General features: G+C 40.6%; 1 protein-coding gene across 8 annotated transcripts in view; it reads left to right on the forward strand.

The window, feature by feature from the left end:
• svila (supervillin a) overlaps positions 1–20,295 on the forward strand; it is a 340,124-nt gene that overhangs the window by 160,868 nt on the left and 158,961 nt on the right. For all 8 annotated transcript variants that reach the window (XM_072576064.1, XM_072576065.1, XM_072576066.1 and 5 more), the window contains 3 exons: positions 12,233–12,290; positions 12,498–12,649; positions 16,999–17,677. In XM_072576064.1, the coding sequence (XP_072432165.1) occupies positions 12,233–12,290; positions 12,498–12,649; positions 16,999–17,677 (889 nt within the window). The remainder of the gene's footprint in view (positions 1–12,232; positions 12,291–12,497; positions 12,650–16,998; positions 17,678–20,295) is intronic.

The raw sequence follows: 20,295 nt of genomic DNA on the forward strand, positions 1-20,295 counted from the left end.
CAATACCTACAAAGTTTGTGGCATGACCACAAACAATGAGTGAGGGTACCTGTGCTTATTTTGCAGTTGGGCAGAGTGGACATGCTCCCTTTTGAATTTTGTAAGACGATCTGGGGCCAAATGAACCCAGTGAAGAACCTTCAACTGCATGCTATGCATTCTGTTACAGATTGAGATTTTTCTTGCATTCTCCCAAATATTCTTCCCTATCTCTGAGGGAATCTCCACTCTCAACTCTTGCTCCCAGACCTCACATAGTTGCCCAATATCGTTCGAGGCACTGCACCCCAATAGGTGATAGCGAGTATTAACCAAGAAAGTGCTTGTGGTATGAAGCACTCTCCCCTCTGTGTCAAACCCATTGGGGTTGGTCAAAAGCATAGTCTTTTTTAGGATAAAGTCCCTAACCCTAAAGTAATGAAAAAGGTCTCAGCTGGGCAATCCATACTTGTGGCTCATTTAGTCAAAGGACGTCATAATCTCCCCCTCAAACGGGTCTCGCAAACAGGAGACTCCCCTAGTTGCCCACAGTTTTAATCCAGGGTCCATCATCCCTGGCAACAACTACAGGGTAAAGAAAGGAGATTTTAGATAAACTGCACACGCTCTGACACATTGCTTTGACCGTATTAATAATGATTGGATCCTGACAGTATTCCATAACTATCCTCATCTTATGCATTAACAACAGACTAATAAAGGGGCACTTTGCCTGGGAGGCCTCAATATCCAACTGTATTGACCTCTGGATCTCATAAGCCCAGACATTCACAAAAGACAGAAGGGAGCTTAGTTGGTATCTCTTAATATCTGGAAAGTCTACTCCTCCAACCCTTGGGCTAACTGCAATTTGGCAAGCTTAATGACCGGCTGACACCAAAAAAAAGAACTAAGCCAAACAGAGAGTCTCTGCAATGTTTGCCTGGGATACGTCAGAGGGAGCATTCAAATGGGATATAGCAAACGAGGAAAAACATTCATTTTGATCAGGGCTATTCGACGTAACTAGGATGTTGGGAGGACCTCCCATGTTTGAAGATCTTATCAAGCAAGTGAGCAAAATTAGCCTTAGATAACTGATCAAAGGTGACAAAAATATGTCAGCACAGGACCCCCTCCCCCCAAGCGACCATTTAAAGGGGAATCCTAATTCACCTTCAAGATCAGATATTCTCTTAAGACGCCCCACGGGTATAAGCTCCAAATTTGCAAAATTGATCTTCAATCCTGCAAAAGAGCCAAATAAATTAACACATTGTATTGAATAGCATAGAAAAACTGCCAGGTTTGATAAGAAGAGGAGGACATCATCTGCATGTAACATGATCTTATGGCCCTTGATCCCACTTCTGGGGTGGTGATGTTGGGGTCCCTCCAGATAGCCTCTGTTCGTGGCTCAATCACCAATGTAAACAGTAGCGGTGAGAAGGGACAACCTTGCTGACTGCCCCTACAGATACTGAAATTACTGGATCTTGCACCAATGGTGGGAACTGCAGCCAGAGGACCTCAAAAGCCCTTCATCAGGAATAATTGCTGTCTCAGCTGCCTTCAACCATGCCTCGAGCAGATACTGCTGCTGTCCCTTCTGTTGCTTCCAACTGGCCAAATAACAAATCATTTCCCCCCAGCATAGGCCTTAGCAGTCGCCCAGAGTATAGACGGGTTACTAGCCATACCTGAATTGATAATCAAGAGCGCTTTAAACTCACTCATGAAGTACTCAATAAACTTAGTATCCTTGAGAATAAAAGGAGCCATCCACCAATGCCAAGAACCTGTTCCGTTGCCCTTAATCTCAACTTCCAAATACACTGCTGCATGATTGGAAATGTCTGTTTCCAGTTTTACAGGACATCACCAAATCGAAAGAAACCAAAGGAGCTACAAAAAGGTCAATCCTAGTGCGGATTATAGAAAAAGGTGGAGACATCTTCAAACATACACCAGACTCAATTCCACACATAAATCAATCAGTTGCTTAGATTGGAGAGAGATGTTTGGGAGACCTTTGGGCATTCTATCCACTGTGGGGTCCATGAGGTGATTAAAATCTCCCCCTATGATAGTGTGTTGCGTTCCAAGGGAAATCAGATTAGAAAGTGCATCAATCAGGAATCTGAGGGGGTGTGCCAGGGGACAGTAAACATTTAGAATGCCATACCCTTCACCATGTATTAAAACTTTAAAGATTACAAACCGCCCATATTCATCTTTAATCTGATCTAGTAATTTAAATGAGAGATTCGTCTGAACAAGTATGGCCACTCCCCTGCTCCTAATTCTTAACATCTATTGTGCTTTGTAACATCATGAAACATCCCAAGGCAATCTGTGGGAGTTTTGTAGTTACGGACAAGTGATCTAAGGCCCATCTGTAAATCATGGGCTCAAATTCCACCCCACAGCTGGTGGAATTTAAATTTATTTAATAAATCTACAGTTGGAAGCTGGTCTTGGTAATGAAGTCGTAAAACTATCATTGATTGTTGTAAAAAACTCATCTGGTTAACTCATGTCCCTTAGGGAAGCAAATCTGTTATTCATTTCTGGTCTGGTCTACATGGGACTTCAGACTCTGAACAATGCTCAGAGCAAAGGGAGTAATGTTCAGAGCAATGTTTGAGGCAAAGGAGGTAGGCAGAGAGTGCAAGAATCCCCTGTGGTCATTCCCCTCAAAAACAAGTATACTGTTGGGAAATGACCATTCAGGAGAAAGCAGCAGTCGCCAGGTTGTTGGCATTACGACTGGTTCTGGGGCACAGTGGGAAAAGGTAAACGTAAACAGGACCTTAGTGATAGAAGACTCAATAGTTAGGGGGACAGTTAGGAGACTCAGCGGATGCAAGTGGGAATCCTGGGTGGTGCGTTGCCTCCCTGGTGCCAGGGTCCAGGATCTCTGAGTGGCTACAGAACATTCTTGAGGAGGAGAGGGAGCAGCCAGAAGTCATTGTGCTGCACAAATAGCAGGTAGAAATAGGGATGAGGTCCTGCAGAGTGATTATAGAGAGTTAGGAAAGAAGTTTAAAAACTAGGACTTTGTTGGTGATAATCTCCGGATTACTTCCAGTGCCATATGCTAGCAAGGGTAAGAAAGGGATATCGAAGATGAATGCGTGGCTAAAGAATTGGTGCAGGGGCAGGGAGTCTGATTTTGAGATCATTGAGATCTTTTCTGGGGTAGAGGTGACCTGTTCAAGAGGGACAGGTTGCACCTGAACTGGAGGGGGACCATGGGGATCCTCAAAAGCAGGGAGGCAATTGCAAGGTTTGAAGGAGATATAGTAATCAGAAATAGTAAGTTGAAGAGACTGGTCACGCTGTAATGCAACAGGGAGCCTGTTGGATTAAATTTCATAATTTCAGTGCAAGAGGGCTGACCGGTAAGGCCAATGAACTCAGGGCGTGGATAGGTACGTGGCATTAGGATAATATAGTAATTACAGAAACAGGGCTAAGGGAGGGACAGGACGGGCAGTGTAATGTGTCAGGGTACAGGTGCTTTTGACAGGACAGAAGTGGTGGAAGGAGGGGAGAGGGTGTTGCATTTTTGATTAAGCTGAGTATCACAGCAGTAATCAGAGATGAAATAACTGAAGGATGATCCAGTGAGGCTTTGTGGGTGGAGCTAAGAAATAAGAAGGGGATGCTGATACTATAAGGATTATACTATTGGCCCCCAAATAATTAACGGGAATTAGGAACAAATATGCAGGGAGACTGGGGAGACTTGCAGAAGCACTGGGGTTGTCATAGTAGGGTACAGTGGGTGAGCATCTTGGGACCAGTGACTATGGTTCTATTAATTTTAAAATAATTATGGAGAGGGACAAAACTGATCGACAGGTTCAAGTTCTAAACGGGGGCAAGGAGAATGTTGATGGAATTAGACAGGAGTTTGCAGAGGTTGATTGGAGCAGTTTGTTTGCAGGCAAAGGGGCCTTTGGCAAGCAGGAAATCTTTAAAAGTGAGATAGCTAGAGTTCAAGTTATACATGTTCCTGTGAGGGTGAAGGGTAAGGTTGGCAGGAATAAGGACCCCTGGATGAAAAGAGATATTGAGGTCTTGACCAGAAAAAAGGAGGCGGCATTGCTCAGGTGCAGGCAGCTGGGATCAAGGGAATCCCTGGAGGTCTACAGGGAATGCAGGAGTTTATTGAAGAAGGAAATCAGGAGGGCGAAAAGGGGACATGAGATAGCATTGGCTGAGAAGATTAGGGTGAATTCAAAGAGGTACTTTGAGTATATTGAAGGAAAAAGAATAACTAGAGAGAGAATATGGCCCTCTCAAGGAGCAAAGTGGCCATGTATGTGTAGAAGCACGCAAAATGGGTGAGGTTCTCAATGAATATTTTTCTTCTGTGTTTACCATGGGGAACTTAGTGGTGATATCTTGGGGACAGTCCATATGACAATAGAGGTAGTGTTGGATGTATTAGAATGTATGAAGGTGGATAAATCTCCTAGTCCTGACCAGATATATCCAAGAACACTACAAGGGACGAGAGAAGAAATTGCAGGGACCCCAGATGATATTTTTGCATCATTTAGCCACAGGTGAGGTCTCGGAAGACTGGAGGGTAGTGAATGTTGTGCCATTATTCAAGAAGGGCTGCAAAGAAAAGCCTGGGAACTATAGATCAGTAAGCCTAACATCCAGGGTAGGTAGGTTACTTGAAAAGATTCTGAGGGATAAGATATACATGCATTTTGAAAACAGGGTTTGATTAGGAGTAGTCAGCGTGGCCTTGTGTGTGGGAGATCATGCCTCACAAATTTCTTAGAGTTCTTTGATGAGTTGACCAGGAAGGTTGATGAGGGCAGGGCAGTAGACGTAATCTATATGGATTTCAGTAAGATTTTTGATAAGGCTACTCTGGAAAATTAGATTGATAGAATCCAGGACAAGCTGGCAAATTGGACACAAAATTAGCTTGATGGTAGGAAACAGAGGGTAATAGTGGAAGGATGCTTGTTGGACTGGAGGCCTGTGACTAGTGGATTGCCTCATGGGTCAGTGCTGAGTCCATTACTATCTTTTATCGATATCAATGATTTGGATGAGAATGTACAAGACATGATTATAAAGTTTGCTGTCACTAAAATAGGTGATATTTTGGACAGTAAGAAAGGTTGTCAGAAATTTCAGCAGGATCTTGATCAACTGGGAAAGTAGGCTAAGAAATGAAAAATGGAGTTTAGTATAGATAAGTGTGAGGCCTTGCATTTTGGAAAGTCAAATCAAGGTATGAGTTTCATGGGGAATGGTAGGGCCTTGAGTGTAGTGGAACAGAGGGACCTGGCAATTCAGGTTCATAGTTCTCTGAAAATGGAGTCACAGTAGACAGGGCAGGAAGGCTTTAGGCAGGAAGGCTTCATCAGTCAGGGCATTGAGTATAGAAGTTGGGAAGTTATGTTGAAGTTATCCAGGATGTTGGTGAGGCCACCCTGGAGTATTGTGTTCAGTTTTGCTCACCTTGTTGTAGGAAGGATGTTATTAAGCTGGAAAGAGTGTAGAAGAAATGTACGACAATGTTGCCTGAACTCAATGGTCTGAGTTACAGGGAGAGGTTGGACAAGCTAGGACGTTTTTTCAGAGCAGAGGAGACGGAGGTGTGTAAGAGAGGCATTGATAGGGTGAATGTACTCGGTCTTTTTCCCAGGGTTGGTGAATTGCAGACTAGAGAGCATCATTTTAAGGTTAGAGGGGAAAGAATAAAAAAGAACCTGAGGGGCAATGTTTTTTTACACAGAGGGTGATATGCATATGGAATGAACTGCCAGCGAAAGTGGTTGAGGTGAGTACATTAGCAACATTTAAAAGGCATTTGGATGAATACATGGATAGGAAAGGATTAGAAGGATATGGGCCAAGTGCAGGGAAATGTGGTTAGCATGGATGGATATTTTAGTCGGCATGGACCAATTTGGGCCAAAGGAGCTGTCTCCGTGCTGTAGGACTCTATGACTCTATGTGGCTGACTCTTAACTGCTTTCTGGCATGGCCCAGCAACCCACTGAATTCAAAGCAGTTGGTGATGGGCAACAGTCTCTGCCCTTTCCAGCAAAGCCCTCATCCCATGAAAGTGTCAATAAGAATGTTAAGCAAAGTCTGGCACCATACTACGCAGAAAAGTTAGATCAAATTGTAGCCTTGGGTTTTAAAAAGCATCTTAAAACTAGGTGTGCGAGGCAGAGAGATATAGGGTGATAATTCCAGAGTTAGGGGCATTAGTAATTGAAGGCATGATCATCATCCAAGGCACAGTCATGATAGGGAATGCCAAAGAGACAAAAAGCAGAGTGTAAATATTTAAGAGGTTTGTGAGATTGGGAGATATTATAGAGATGGGAAGGGACATGACAATTTGTAAAAAAACCTGAGGGGAATTTTAATATCAAGGCTGTCAAACTATAATTTGGCTGGGAGTCAGCATACCAAGTATAAGGATGATTGAGGAATAGGACTTGCTGTAAATTAGGACACTGGCAGCAGAGCTTTGGTCTAGCTCAAGGTTACAAAATGTTGAATGTGGTAAATCAGTTGGGAGTGTGTTGGAATCATGATGTTTTGAGGTAACAAAGCAGTGATTGAGGGGTTCTGTATCAGATCAGTTGAGACAAGGATAAAGTTAAGTGATGTTGCAGAGGCAATAAGCAGTCTTAGTTTTGACAAATAAGAGGCCAGAAACTCATCACTGGATCAAATGTGTTCTCATAGTTCCACTTAATATCAGACTTTGCCAGGGGCAGGAATGAAGTTGGTAGCTGGTGAAGGGAGTTAGAGGCAAGGACTGACAACAATCACTTTGATCTTCCCAGTATTTAATAAGGCAAAATCTTTGTTTGTCCATTACTGGATGTCAGCTACATATTCTAATGTGTTAGCCAGAATCAAGAGAGATTGGGATGAGATTGAACTGATGTTGTCAGCGTACATATGAAAACTGGTGCCATTTCTTTTGAGGAATGGAGATTTCCATGGCCTGACCCTTGGGCGATGCCAGAGATAACCGTGCGAAAGCAGGAAGAAATATAATTGCAAGTGATTTTCTCATTGCAGATAGATAAAAAGGAATCTAAGCTATTGTATTTCTTTTAAAGATGTTATAGTAAAATTGTGCAGCAGGTTGATATTTCCTCTTTACTCCTGTGCAATAACTAAATTATTCTGGATTTTGGCAACATTTACTATTGCTTAAAATATGAACTAATTCATTACACAATGCCATTGCGTGACCAGGAGCGATGGTGAAGTTGGTGCCAAATCACATTTTGAATTAAAGCAGCCTTGTCTTGAGAAACTGGGTTAACTGTCCGGAGTACTAGATTCCTTGAAGCTTCCAAAACACTTATTTTAAAAATGGAACTGACATTGAATTTCAATTTTTAATACATTAAACCTAAGTAAAATGATAGTCAAAATGTTTTTTAAAAACAATTTGTTTTATGCAAACAAGGTTTTTTTTAACATTTTATATTACAATAATTGCAGTTGGATTTGTCTCTCTGAACTGCTTTCACACACAATTGGACATTCTCACCCGAGGGATTTTATGTAGGATGATTATTTTGCAGTACACATCTGACCAAGAATAGCGCAAACAGTAAGTACTAGTCAAAATGCAGTTTGGACAATGGAGGTGTCAAATGCCAAGTCTGGTAAACTATAACTTGACAAAGAAAATGGAGAGTGAATAACATTGGTAATCTGTTTTTTATTCGCTTCCAAGGCTGTTCAGCATTTTCCATCAACAAAATCTGTTTTTCAAAAATGTTGGACATTGTGTGCTTTTTTAAGGAATGTTTTTGTATTTATACTATACTTATATGGTGAAAAGAACTAACTGTTGGGATCTGGCATTTTTTTTCCTTAAGTGTGGGTTGCATACTGACTGGTTCAGATATCTCTCTGACTTGTCTTTTGTTATAATTGGGTGAATAATATGGGAGTATAAAGAAAACTTGGTTATTTATCAATAGCCTATTGAATGGTCAAGTAGCTTAATTTCAATTAATTTCTCTTAAAAATTACCTGAGTACATTAGACATAAATCCTGAGTGTAGGTACTAGACACTGAGTGAATGAAAGAAAAAAAGATTTAAGTGGGATTAAGCTGTAGGTCTGAGAGCAACTGGAAACTGAAATCTCCAGCAAGCTCTGGGAAATAACAGGCAATAAGAAGGATTTTCAAAGGCTTTAGGGGCAGTGACTGAAGACTGGTCTGTACCAGAGCTATCAAAGAAAATTTGATAAGTAAATTTAATGTCAGAGGAATGAAAATAAAAAGCCGGGGCTTTGGGAATCAACTGAGGTAGCATAAAATGAAACTATGTAGACACTTGGTAAGAGCCATGGTGGGAGAAATGAGAGTCCTCGAGTGGGTAAGAAAACTGCAGAATTCTGGATGAATTGCACTTCTCCAAGGTTGGAGGTGAGGTGGTCAGCTAGGAGAGTTTGAGAAATTTAGCCTTGAGCTGATGCAAACTGGTGTGATGTATTGTGGGAACTTGAAGGTTTTGGGTTTGAGCTGTATTCCAAAGGTTTGAACACATAAATCTAGGCTGGCACTTCAGTCTTGAATTGGGGAGTGTTGCATTGTGAGATGAAGTGATAAGTGGAAGAATATCCTAGAGTATTGTGTTTAGTTTTGGTCCCCATATATAAGGAAGAATGTACCTTCCAGTGGTCATGAGGCTGGTTCCTGATATGGTGGGCCTCTGTTAGGAGGAGAGTTTGAGGAGACTGGACCTGTACTCTCTCTGGTATTTAGAAGAAAGTGAGGAGTAACCTCATTGAAACTTAGAAAATTCTTAAAGGGCTAGATGCAGAAACGAATATCATTACTCAAAGGTGCTGGAAGGGCACAGCCAGTCAAGCAGCATCCGAGGAGCAGGAGAGTCTACATTTTGAGCATGAGCTCTTCGTCAGGAATGAGCTCTTCCTCAGCGAATTTTTTTTTAATGTTCTCCACCCAGAGAGCTGTGGAGACTCGATCACTGCCTGTATTCAAGTCTAGAGATTGACCGGTTTCTCGATACTAATGACATAACGAGTAAATGGTGTTCAGATAGATGACCAAGTGGCTCCAATTGCTGAATAGTCTACACTTGTTCCTTTGTTTCTATCCATCTTTCATTCAGGATATTAAAATTCCTCCCCTCTGAAGAGGATGTGAAAAGCTGCATAGCAGTCTTCAAAGAAGACTTAGAAGTTCTATCAATTCTCTACCCAATATTTATCCTTCAGTCAACATTTAACAACAAATTTACTTTAGCCAGCACCATCCAAACCAACAACTACTTTCACCAAGAAGGATAAAGACAGTAGATACACAGGAATGCCACCACCTGCAAATTCCCCTCTCCAGCGCCTCACCTTGAAATATTTTGCTGTTTCTTCAGTGTCTTTGGGTCATAATCCTGAAAATTCCACCTGAGGTGTTGGTGTTGGACTGGGGTGGACAAAGTCAAAAATCACACAACACGGGCGGCACGGTGGCACAATGGTTAGCACTGCTGCCTCATAGCGCCAGAGACCTGGGTTCAATTCCTGCCTCAGGCGACTGACTGTGTGGAGTTTGCACATTCTCCCCGTGTCTGCGTGGGTTTCCTCCGGGTGCTCCGGTTTCCTCCCACACTCCAAAGATGTGCAGGTCAGGTGAATTGGCCATGCTAAATTGCCCGTAGTGTTAGGTAAGGGGTAGATGTAGGGGTATGGGTGGGTTGCGCTTCGGCGGGGCGGTGTGGACTTGTTGGGCCGAAGGGCCTGTTTCCACACTGTAAGTAATCTAATCTAATCTAATCTAAAAACCAGGTTATAGTCATCAAAGTGTGGTATTGGAAAAGCACAGCTGGTCAGGCAGCATCCGAGGAGCAGGAGCATCGACATTTCACGTATGAGCTCTTCTTCAGGAATGAGCTCATTCCTAATAAAAAGCTCATACTTGAAACGCTCCCTCTCCTGCTCCTCGGATGCTGCTTGACTGGCTGTGCTTTTCCAACACCACAATCTTCAACTCTGATCTCCAGCATCTGCAGTCTACACCTTCTCCTAATTGTGTGATTTTTTGACTTCCTCCTTAATGGTATTGTGGATCTACTTCAACACACAGACAGCAATGGTTCAAGAAGGCAGTTCGCCACCATCTTAAGAGTAACAAGGGATGAGCAATAAATGCTGGTAATGTCCACATCCCATGAGTGAATTAACTGAAAACAATAAATCACATGAGCAAAACAGAAATGCAAATCATCATTCTTTTGAATAGGGAACTGTTTTGCTCTTTTTTTTGGTCAATTGAAACAAGTGAGTGCAGCAACGGGAATATTAAAGTTCAGCAGCCAAGTTAATGGATGTACTATCCAACACGGTGGAAGAGCAGACTACTTCCACAGTGGAAGCTTGTAACAGTTTTATGATCAGCTCTTTGCTGAAAATATTTAACTTCCTAATTCAAAGTTTTGTACAATTGATTTAAACTTCTTAACTCAATTGAAGTTTAATGTTCAAGTTCTTAGTTCAACAGCATGACACCTGATTTGTCCTTGAGAGAAGAAGCAGAGTAAACAGGCCTGGCACTGGAAATTAATGACCTTGTGAAACTTGCAAATTTTTAGAGTCATAGAAATGCACAGCACGGAAACAGACCCTTTGGTCCAACTCATCCATGCCGACCAGATATCCCAACCTAATCTAGTGTTACCTACCAGCACCCGGCCCATATCCCTCCAAACCCTTCCTATTCATATACCCATCCAGATGCCTTTTTAAATGTTGCAATTGTACCAGCCTCCACCACTTCCTCTGGTAGCTCATTTCATACACGTACTACCCTCACGTGCAAAAGTTGCCCCTTAGGTCTCTTTTATATCTTTCCCCTCTCACCCTAAACCTATGCCCTGTAGTTCTGGACTTCCCCACCCCAGGGAAAAAGGCTTTGTCTATTTATGCTATCCATGCCCCTCATGATTTTATAAACATCCTGTAAGGTCACCTCTCAACCTCCAATACTCCAGGGAAAACGGCCCCAGCCTGTTCAACCTCTCCGTATAGCTAAAATCCTCCAACCCTGGCAACATACTTGTAAATCTTTTCTGAACCCTTTCAAATTTCACATCTTTCTGATAGGAACGAGACCAGAATTGCATGCAATATTCCAACAGTGGCCTAACCAATAGTCTGGCCCTAATTTTCAGTCTATGCCTTCTAGATCTAGAATCGCCAGTAGATATAGTTAATCTTCATCGACACTGTCTTTTCCTGTTAATATCTTGAAGCCTTTGATCAGATTACCCTTTAACCTCCTAAATTATAGAGAAAAGTTCCAGCTAAAGATTATTAAAAAGAAGGACAGGGATTCAGAAAATTAATTATGCGATCATTTTCTTGATAATCATTGACTAGGGGTTGAATACTATGATCAGTCTGTGGAAACAAACCATTTATGTAAAAATAAGTAGTCACCAAGTTCTTAGAGGATCCTCTCCCATTAAAGAGAGAAGAGTCATGGGGTCCAAACTGAGAGTCACCACTCCCCAGTCCAGGGGTAGAAATTTGAGAGGTGATTTAGTTTGAACTGATCTCAGACAGGAGTCACTGCGGAGCTGATTTGAAGTATAATTTCCCGTGACACTGTAGGTTTCATTTTAAAGGTCCCTGTCATATTACCATCAAACCAAACTAGGGAATATATGAAGCCAAGATATAAGGTGAGTTAGTAACAGGAATTATCAGAGATTTCCAGTGAGGAAAGGATTTGGGTTGTAATAAGAATTGTTTTCAGAATGTTAAAAGAGAAATTGTTCTAAGTAATTGAATATTGTATTGCTCATAGACATAGCATTTTAAAAAAAAGCTCAGTTTAATACATGGATAGGAAAGGTTTTGAAAGATATAGGCAAAGTGCAGGAAAATGGGGTTAATGTTGATGGACATTTTGTTGGCAAGGACGAGTTGAGTCAAAGGACCTGTCTGCATGCTGTAGGATGGATAACCGATAATGCTTGTTTTATTGGAACAACCTTGCAAGTAAATTAAGAGGATCAAAATGATTCTGAATTATGCGTTTGCTGTTAAACTAATGGTACTTGTCTGGAATTTTGTCTGAATGGCATTACTGAATGGCATTATATGCTAAATAGCATTATGTAAATTGATCAAAATGTTCAAGAAAGTCTCTTGTGGGAAGCACTTGCATTTTGACATGCTTTTAAGAATCACTGTTTCTTAGTTTCAGAACTTCGAAAACTTTTTGAAGCTGGCCAAAAATCTACTGTGGAAATGAACAGGTATTAAGGGAATTTAAACGATGTTTAGTTTTGGGTGGAATAACTAAAATGCTAATAACTTGTTTACACTTTTTTTGTAAGTAAATGCACTGTTGGAACTATTGAGCAATTTGAGCTTTCTGCACATTTTGTGGATTGCTTGCTGAAATAGTTTTCATAGGCTATGGATTTTACAACATTTTCAACTCTCAAAACTATTCTGCGCAGGAAAGAGAGAATTGCAAGACGTTTGGAAGGAATTGGAGGTGATACACAGCCAGTGTTGTTGCAGAATTGTCGCGAGCTAGTTACTCACCGCCTGCTGGAGGAAGACACTCCGAGATACACACGAGCTTCTGATACCTGCAGTCCACCCCTAGGTGAGAGAGGTTCGAGTACAAAGGATTGTTTAGTGAAAGGCATTTCCTCTTTCTATAGAAACTCTCTAAAATTTCTCAACAAGCACAGTAAAGATGAATTTTTAAAATCAGATTCACTACTTTTTAAACAAATCTTCTAACAGTTTTGTATGAGAAATGACAAAAATAGCTTCTTGTGTGTGAATAAAGAAATTGACTCCCGTTCTGTCCTCCAAGATACTTATGTGCTTCAGAAGTCATGATTTGGAGATGCCGGTGTTGGACTGGGGTGTACAAAGTTAAAAATCACACAACACCAGGTTCTAGTCCAACAGGTTTAATTGGAAGCACACTGGCTTTCCAAAACTAATGTGCTTCCAATTAAACCTGTTGGACTACAACCTAGTGTTGTGATTTTTAGCTTCTGAAGTAAGGTGTGAGTGACCCTTAATTCATAACAGAACTGGTGTATGGACCATCTGCTCGTGCCACCAAATTTTCAATCGTGTTAACGATCATTGATCAGTTGTATAAACTAAAGTCGTGACTAAAGCCATCTTTGATTCTTTTTAGTAAAGACTAGAATATATAGGAGCAGAATCAGACAACTTAGCTCATCCATTCTGCTCTGCCATTTGATCATGGCTGATATGTTTCTCAACCCCATTCTCATGCCTTCTCCTGATAACCTCTGATCCCCTTACTTATCAAGAACCTATCTATCTCTGTCTTAAGTACACTCAATGACTTGGCCTTCACAGCCCTTCACCCTCTGGCTAAAGAAATTGCACTTCATCTCAGTTCTCAAGAGTCTGAGGCTATGCCCTTGGATCCTAGTCTCTCCTGCTAGAAACATCTTCTCCATGTCCACTCTGTCCAGGCCTCTTGGTATTATGTAAGTTTCAACAAAATTCCCCTCATCTTTATAAACTTCATAGAGTACAGACCCGGAGTCCTCCTCCAGTCCTCGTATGACACTCTCTGCATTCCTTGGATCATTCTGGTGAACCTGCTCAGGATCCCCTCCAATGTCAGCATTCCCTTCTTTAAGTATGGGACACAAAAATGGTCACAATATTCTAAACTCAGTCTGACCAGAGCTTTATACAGCTTTCTATCTGTTCATGCCTGTTCTTGTATTCTAGGCATCTCAAAATGAAAACTAGTGTTGCATTTGCCTTCCTAGCTCCCAACCGAACCTGCATGTTAACCTGAAGAGAATCCTCAACTAGGACACCTAGGTGCCTTTATGCTTCAGATTTCTGAAACCTTGCCCCATTTAGAAAATAGTTTACACCTGTATCCTTCCAACAAAATTGCATAACTTCACATTGTATTCCATCTGCACTTCTTTGCCTACTCTCCTAGCCTGTCCAAGTCCTTCTCCAGCCTCCCTATCCATTCAACATTATCTGTCCCTTAAATTATCTTTGTGTCATCTGAAAACCTAACAACAATGCCCTCAGTCCCTTCGTCCAGATTGTTCATGCATAATGTGAATAGTTGTGGTCCCAACATAGACCTCTGCGGAGCTCCGCGACTCGCCATCTGCCCTGAAAGACCTGTTTATCTCACCTTTTGCCAATCAGCCAATCCTTCATCCATGCCAGTACCTTGTCTCTAACTCCATAAGCTCTGACCTATTTAGCAACCTTCTGTGTAGCATCTTGTCAAAGGTCTTCTGTAAATCCAAATACATCATGTCCACTGGCTCTCCTTTGTCAAAGTGACTCATTGCCTCCTCAAAGAATTATAACCGATTTGTCAGGTATGACCTCCCATTGATGAAGCCGTGCTGACTCAGCCCTATTTTACCATGTATTTCCAAATACTCCGCTATCACATCCTAAGTAATGGTCTTGAAGGGGCGGCACAGAGGTTCAGTGGTTAGCACTGCTGCTTCACAGCACCAGGGACCCGGATTTGATTCTACCCTCAAGCAGTGTGGAGTTTGTCTGTGTGGAGTTTGCCCATTCCTCCAGTGTTGATGTGGGTTTCCTCCAGGTGCTCAGTTTTCCTCCCACAGTCTTAAGTTATATGGATTGGCCATGGGAAACATAGGGTAACAGGGATACGGTAGGGAGATTGGGGATGGGTGGGGATGCTCTTCAGAGAATTGGTGTGGGCTCGATGAGAGAATGGGATTCTATGAAAAGGATTCAGTGAAAAATCTTACCAACAAACAAGGTCAGACTAACTGGCCTATAGTTTCCTGTCTCTGCCTCCCTTCCTTCTTAAACAGATGTGTTACATTAGCCATTTTCCAGTGCCGTGGACCCAACTTGACTCCAGTAGCACTTGAAAGATCACCACCAATGCCTCCATAACCACCTCTGCTCTCTCCTTGCTAACCCTGAAGTGTAGTCCATCTGGTCTTAGAACCTTTCCTTAGTGATGGTCGCTGCACTCACTTCTGCCTCCTGAATCCCTTAAAGTTCTGGTATGCTACTGGTATCTTCTACTGTGAAAATTGATGCAAAGCACCCGTTCAGCTCCTTTGCCATTTGTTTGTTCCCCATTATGACTACTTCAGCCTATTTTTTCAGTGGCCCAATGTTCACTCTTGCTTCTCTCTGACCTTTTTGGGTTTCTAAAAAATCCCTTGCAATATTTAATTTTACTAGCTAGCTTACATATTTTATCCTCTTCCCGCCCCACCCCCACTTAATGCTTTTTGTTAGTTGTTCTCTGCTGTTTATTTTTAAGACTTCCCAAACCTCTGGTTTCCCACTAATCTTCACCACAATGAGTGCATTTTCTTTTGCTTCAGCTGTTGTCTCTGACTTCCCTTATCAGAGGTAGTTGCCACATCCTCCCCTTAGTATGTGTCTTCTTCCTTGGGATGAATTTCTGCAGCACCTCCTAAATTACCCCAGAAACTCAATTACCACTCCACCATCTTCCCTGCTAGTCTCCCCTTCCAGTCAACTCTGTTCAGCTCCTCCTTCATGTCTTTGTATTTGCCTTTACTTCATTGTAATATCGTTACATCTGATTCCAGCTTCTCTCTCTCAAACTGCAGGATGAATTCTATCATATTATGGTCACTGCCCCCTAGGGGTGCCTTCTCCTTAAGCTCCCTAATCAAGTCTGCTTTGTTAGATCTCATCAAATCCACATTTGCCTGTTCCCTAGTGGGCTCTACTACAAGCCACACCAAAATAAGCCATCACATAAACCATCCACAAATTTCTTTTCTTGGGAGACACTGCCAAACTGATTTTCTCAGTCCACCTGCATATTGAAATTCCCTATGATTATTGCAATAGCTATTTTCTTACATGCCTTTTCTAACTCCTGATTGATTTTCTGCTGCGCATCCTGACCACTGCTCGGAGGCCTGTACATTAACTCCAATAAGGTTTTTTTTATCTGATGCTATTCCTCAACTCTATCCACACAGTTTCTATCACTTCTTGTTATCAATAAAATTTCATTTCTTATCAACAAGTACCCCTGGCCCCCTCTGTCCTCTCGATAGGACACGTATCCTTGGATGTTTAGATCACAGCTCTGATCCCCTTGCAGCCATGTCTCTGTGATGCCTACAACATTGTACCTGTCCATTTCAATTTGCAATTTCATTAAAGCAAGATAAAATATGCTTAAGATGTTATAATTGGTAAATAATTTGATAAGAAACAATATTAAAGAACACAGGGAAGTGTTTAAATGTTCATAGCACAATGTAAATTGTTGGTGCTACCATAAATTTGATGGGACAAATATAACTTAAATATTTCCATTTTGAGGATTTGATCAAAGTAACCGTACATATTCACTGATGTTTACTCTGTTTCGTGCTGCCACCCTTTTTGTAGAATTAATGTGTTGGACTTTTGCGAGTTGATAATGGGAGTAATAGTGTTTTGGCATGTGTCCATCGTTCCATGTAAGGTGATTAACTTTGAGACAGTAAGGAATGAGGTTCAAATTTATCTCCACAATGGAGGAATTGGAGGGAGATTTTTCCTGAAACTTATTTAGAATAGCTTTTATTGTCACATATACTCAATGTGTATAGTGAAAAGTTTATAAGTCACCAATTACAGCATGACCTGGATACAAAAGTGCCAAGGCACAGCTTCGTTTTTTACAAGATTTTAGACATTACAGAAGTAAGCTGTCCAGCGTTATGGAAAAGGGTTCAGTACAGCAGACCACTCTAGCTCTTAGCTTCCAGTCCACATCAGGCCCTGGCTCTGCATAATGCCGGTGACTTGTGAAGCGGCTGCAGGAGACCATTTGTAAACTACAGTTGGTAGAAACCCAAACTAAGTTGCTCTTCACTGGCTGAAACAGCTCATGGCTTTTGGAAGTCAAAGTAGATAAGGGAAATTTTAACAAATAAATGTACTTTTTTTTTCCAGTTAGGAGATCAAATAAGGAGGGCTTGGAGCATCACCTGGTTGAAGATTCTCCTTCAGAAAGGCAGTCGAGACCAAGGTGCCGAGGAGAGGTTAAGCAGATGGATACTGAATCTCCTTATGGCGTTGGTATGGATACCGATGCTTTAGATGCAAAAGCAGAGAGAATAGCAAAATACAAGGCCGAACGGAGGAGACAGCTGGCTGAGAAATATGGGATTGCCTTGGACTCTGAACTGGATGGGCGTGTTGCAGCCAAGTACTCCAGAGGAAGAAAAGAGTTTGATCTAACTGAAAAAGTGCCATCACAAGCAGAAAAAGATCACAGCAGTGAATCGATTAAATTGCACGGTTCCAGGGATACAACGTTGAGTGAACCACAGACTCTGTCACCTGGTTCACATAAAGAATGTTTCTCACCGGAAGGAAATGATTTCACAGAAAGAGAAACTTTATTGAACAAAGAAAATCACAAAAATGTGCTTGAAACAAGTGCCAAAGGAAGAATTCTGGACCAGACAAGTGTTTGTGAAACTTCTGCAAACCTCAAGGATTCCACTGTGAGTGATGTGCCAGGCTCCCCACCGCCTTCACAGAGGGTTTCACTTACATCACCAAAGCTGTTCTCAGAGTCGTTTAATTCATTTAGTGAGCAGTCTCAAAATTTGCAGAATAAAGAAGGGTAAGAATGCATTAACAAAACTTACTTCTGTCAGATTATCTTGTTTGCAGATTTTTGAATTAGCTTGACTACAGCCTGTCAAATTTATCTTAACCATTGCTTTGTGCATATTTCTTTACTTAAACTATGAAGCTTTGATATTTTGCTGACTTCCTGATAGGTGATTTCTTTCTGACATGTTTAGTTATTAATAGATCTAGTTAATTCCACAGTTATCAAACTGAAAAGTAAATTTCCAGTAATGTATTTCAAGTGTTCTAGAATACTACTTCTAAATATCAAATGATTGCATTACTTTCCCAACAACAATGCAGAGTCATGAAGTTTTCAATTTCTACATTTCGGTAAAATTTTAATAAATGGTTGCATTCCATTATTTTCAAATATATGTTCTGGGTTTCTTGCCGAATTTAAGAGTTGCTCAATATTGTGTTAATTTATCCTTGCTCACTAAAATCGCCCATTTTAAAACAGGAGATATGTTTTTGAAAGCATTATATTTTTGTTTATCAATTCTGCTTGGAAGAACAGGATCAAATTTAATGTCATTCATCAACACTAAGGATTTTTTGAAGTTGCCTGTCATTTTGTTAAAACTCCATTCAGCGTAGTTGGTTCATGCATTTCAAACTTTTTTGTTTTTTGTGTTCCTTGATCGTGTTGCTGGTGCAATGCTGTTTTGATTCAAGTCTGCCCATTGTTAATAGAATAAGAGAAAGACTGATTCTGGCAATTGTCCATGCGTGCACATGTCTGGGATTTGAACCTGCCAGCAACTTGGTGAGAATGGAGAATGACCATAGTAACTTTTCCATATGTGTTCATTATCTAACTTAACTCAGTTAATTATCCTCTGACTCAATTACATTATAAGCAAGATATTAAGGCAATGGGCTAATGAATAAATTGTCCAATATCCTCATGTTCGTATATATTATCAAAGCTCTAAGTTTTTCTCTTTGTTTTCTTTAAGGTAAAAGTATATATTTGCATTAATTATATTTAATCACATTGAGGAAGGTATTTATATTGCCTGCTGTACCAGATGTAATGCTTAATAATTATTTTAATACAGGTCCCTCTATTTCTCAGTCTTCTAACTTTTTGTTTCTTTCTTTCTGTGTATTTCATTCCCTTACCATTATTATTGCTAAGTTCAAATTCCAAATGGTTTGCATTGTCTCTTAACTAGTGCTTTCTTCTCTCTTTCCATTTTGACTTTCACTGGCAACTCATCCTCCTAGTCTTCACCAAGCTTACAATCATTATGTCCTTTTTGTGGCAATCATCCTACATGTCTTTAGCTTGCTCCAATGTTTCAAATGTTTTTATAAATTCAGCATCTTTTGACTATATGTTTGGTTGCCTCCTCCCGACATAATCCTCAAACGTTGCAGCTTGTAAATAGCATATGCTAAAATAAAGAAGAATTTGCGTTTATAAAACAGCTATCTCAAACATCCAAAAACACTTCATATGCTTCACAATTGCTTTGAAGTGTGGATGAACTTGGCAGTCAATCAGACAAATTTTAACAGATGCTTTATTTCTAAGAACAGACTAAACTTGTTGTGGTGTTTGTTTGCGACGATGAATGACACAACCCCTTTAAAGGTTTAAAACCACAGTGGAGAAAGCTGCATTGCACATCGCAGTTTAATGTGTATTCCAACTACATTCGTGGGTTTCTCAATATTTTGCCACATTCAAAACAACACTTGTTTTAAATCAATCCCCATTTAGTTTTACAGTAACATGTAGTTGTTGGCAATGCTTCAGAACAAAGCCATTGAATGTAGAACAGCTTTTTTTTTCCTGATCCATAAGATGCAGATCCTGTTCAGGGATTCTTGTGAAAGTTTAGATTGTTTTGATAAGCTGTGATACACAAATTTATGGGAACATTTGAAACTTCATTAACTTTAACTCAAAGCATCTATAATAATAATTTACCCGAATTTTGTTGGATTTAGATGCAACTAAAATGTAATTTGTATGAAGGCTTAGATTTGAATTTTAAACTTAAGTGGCATCAAAGAAATGTGCCAGCCTTTAGTTTTCTTTAGTCTTTTAATTCCCTCTGGTACTTTCTGTACTCTGATATCTCACAAACTGGATCCACTGTGCCAATATGGGTAGAGATCATAAAACAGCACCAACTGAGACCATATGATCCATTATAAATAGGCTCTGATTTTGCTAGCAAAAGTTATAAATGTTCAAAATTGCAGTGTTCCCTCTAGAGTGATTTTCATCTGTCTTCGTTTTTCCAGAATTTCTCAATAGATGCTCTGTTCTCTGCTGGTGCTCCTTCATGTGACATAACATTCCATGTTCTACAAACTTATCTCAACATTTTTTTCATTTTTATAATGAGTTCTGAAAGCTGATGAAACGTAGATATCTTCTTCCACCTCTGACTTTGTTGAACTCCTGCCACATAGATATATTTGTTCAGTAAGCAGACAAAGCATAGGGAAGGTGATTTATTAAAGCTACTTTACTCATGCAGGTTTCCAGAAGAGTTGAAAACTCATGAGAACTCACTCTAAAGGAATTCAATGGGAATAATTAAAAGCAGAATGTTACATCTGCCATTACTAATGAGTAATTTGTTT

The sequence above is a fragment of the Chiloscyllium punctatum genome, chromosome 8 (assembly GCF_047496795.1).
Source record: "Chiloscyllium punctatum isolate Juve2018m chromosome 8, sChiPun1.3, whole genome shotgun sequence".
Classification (NCBI taxonomy): domain Eukaryota; kingdom Metazoa; phylum Chordata; class Chondrichthyes; order Orectolobiformes; family Hemiscylliidae; genus Chiloscyllium; species Chiloscyllium punctatum.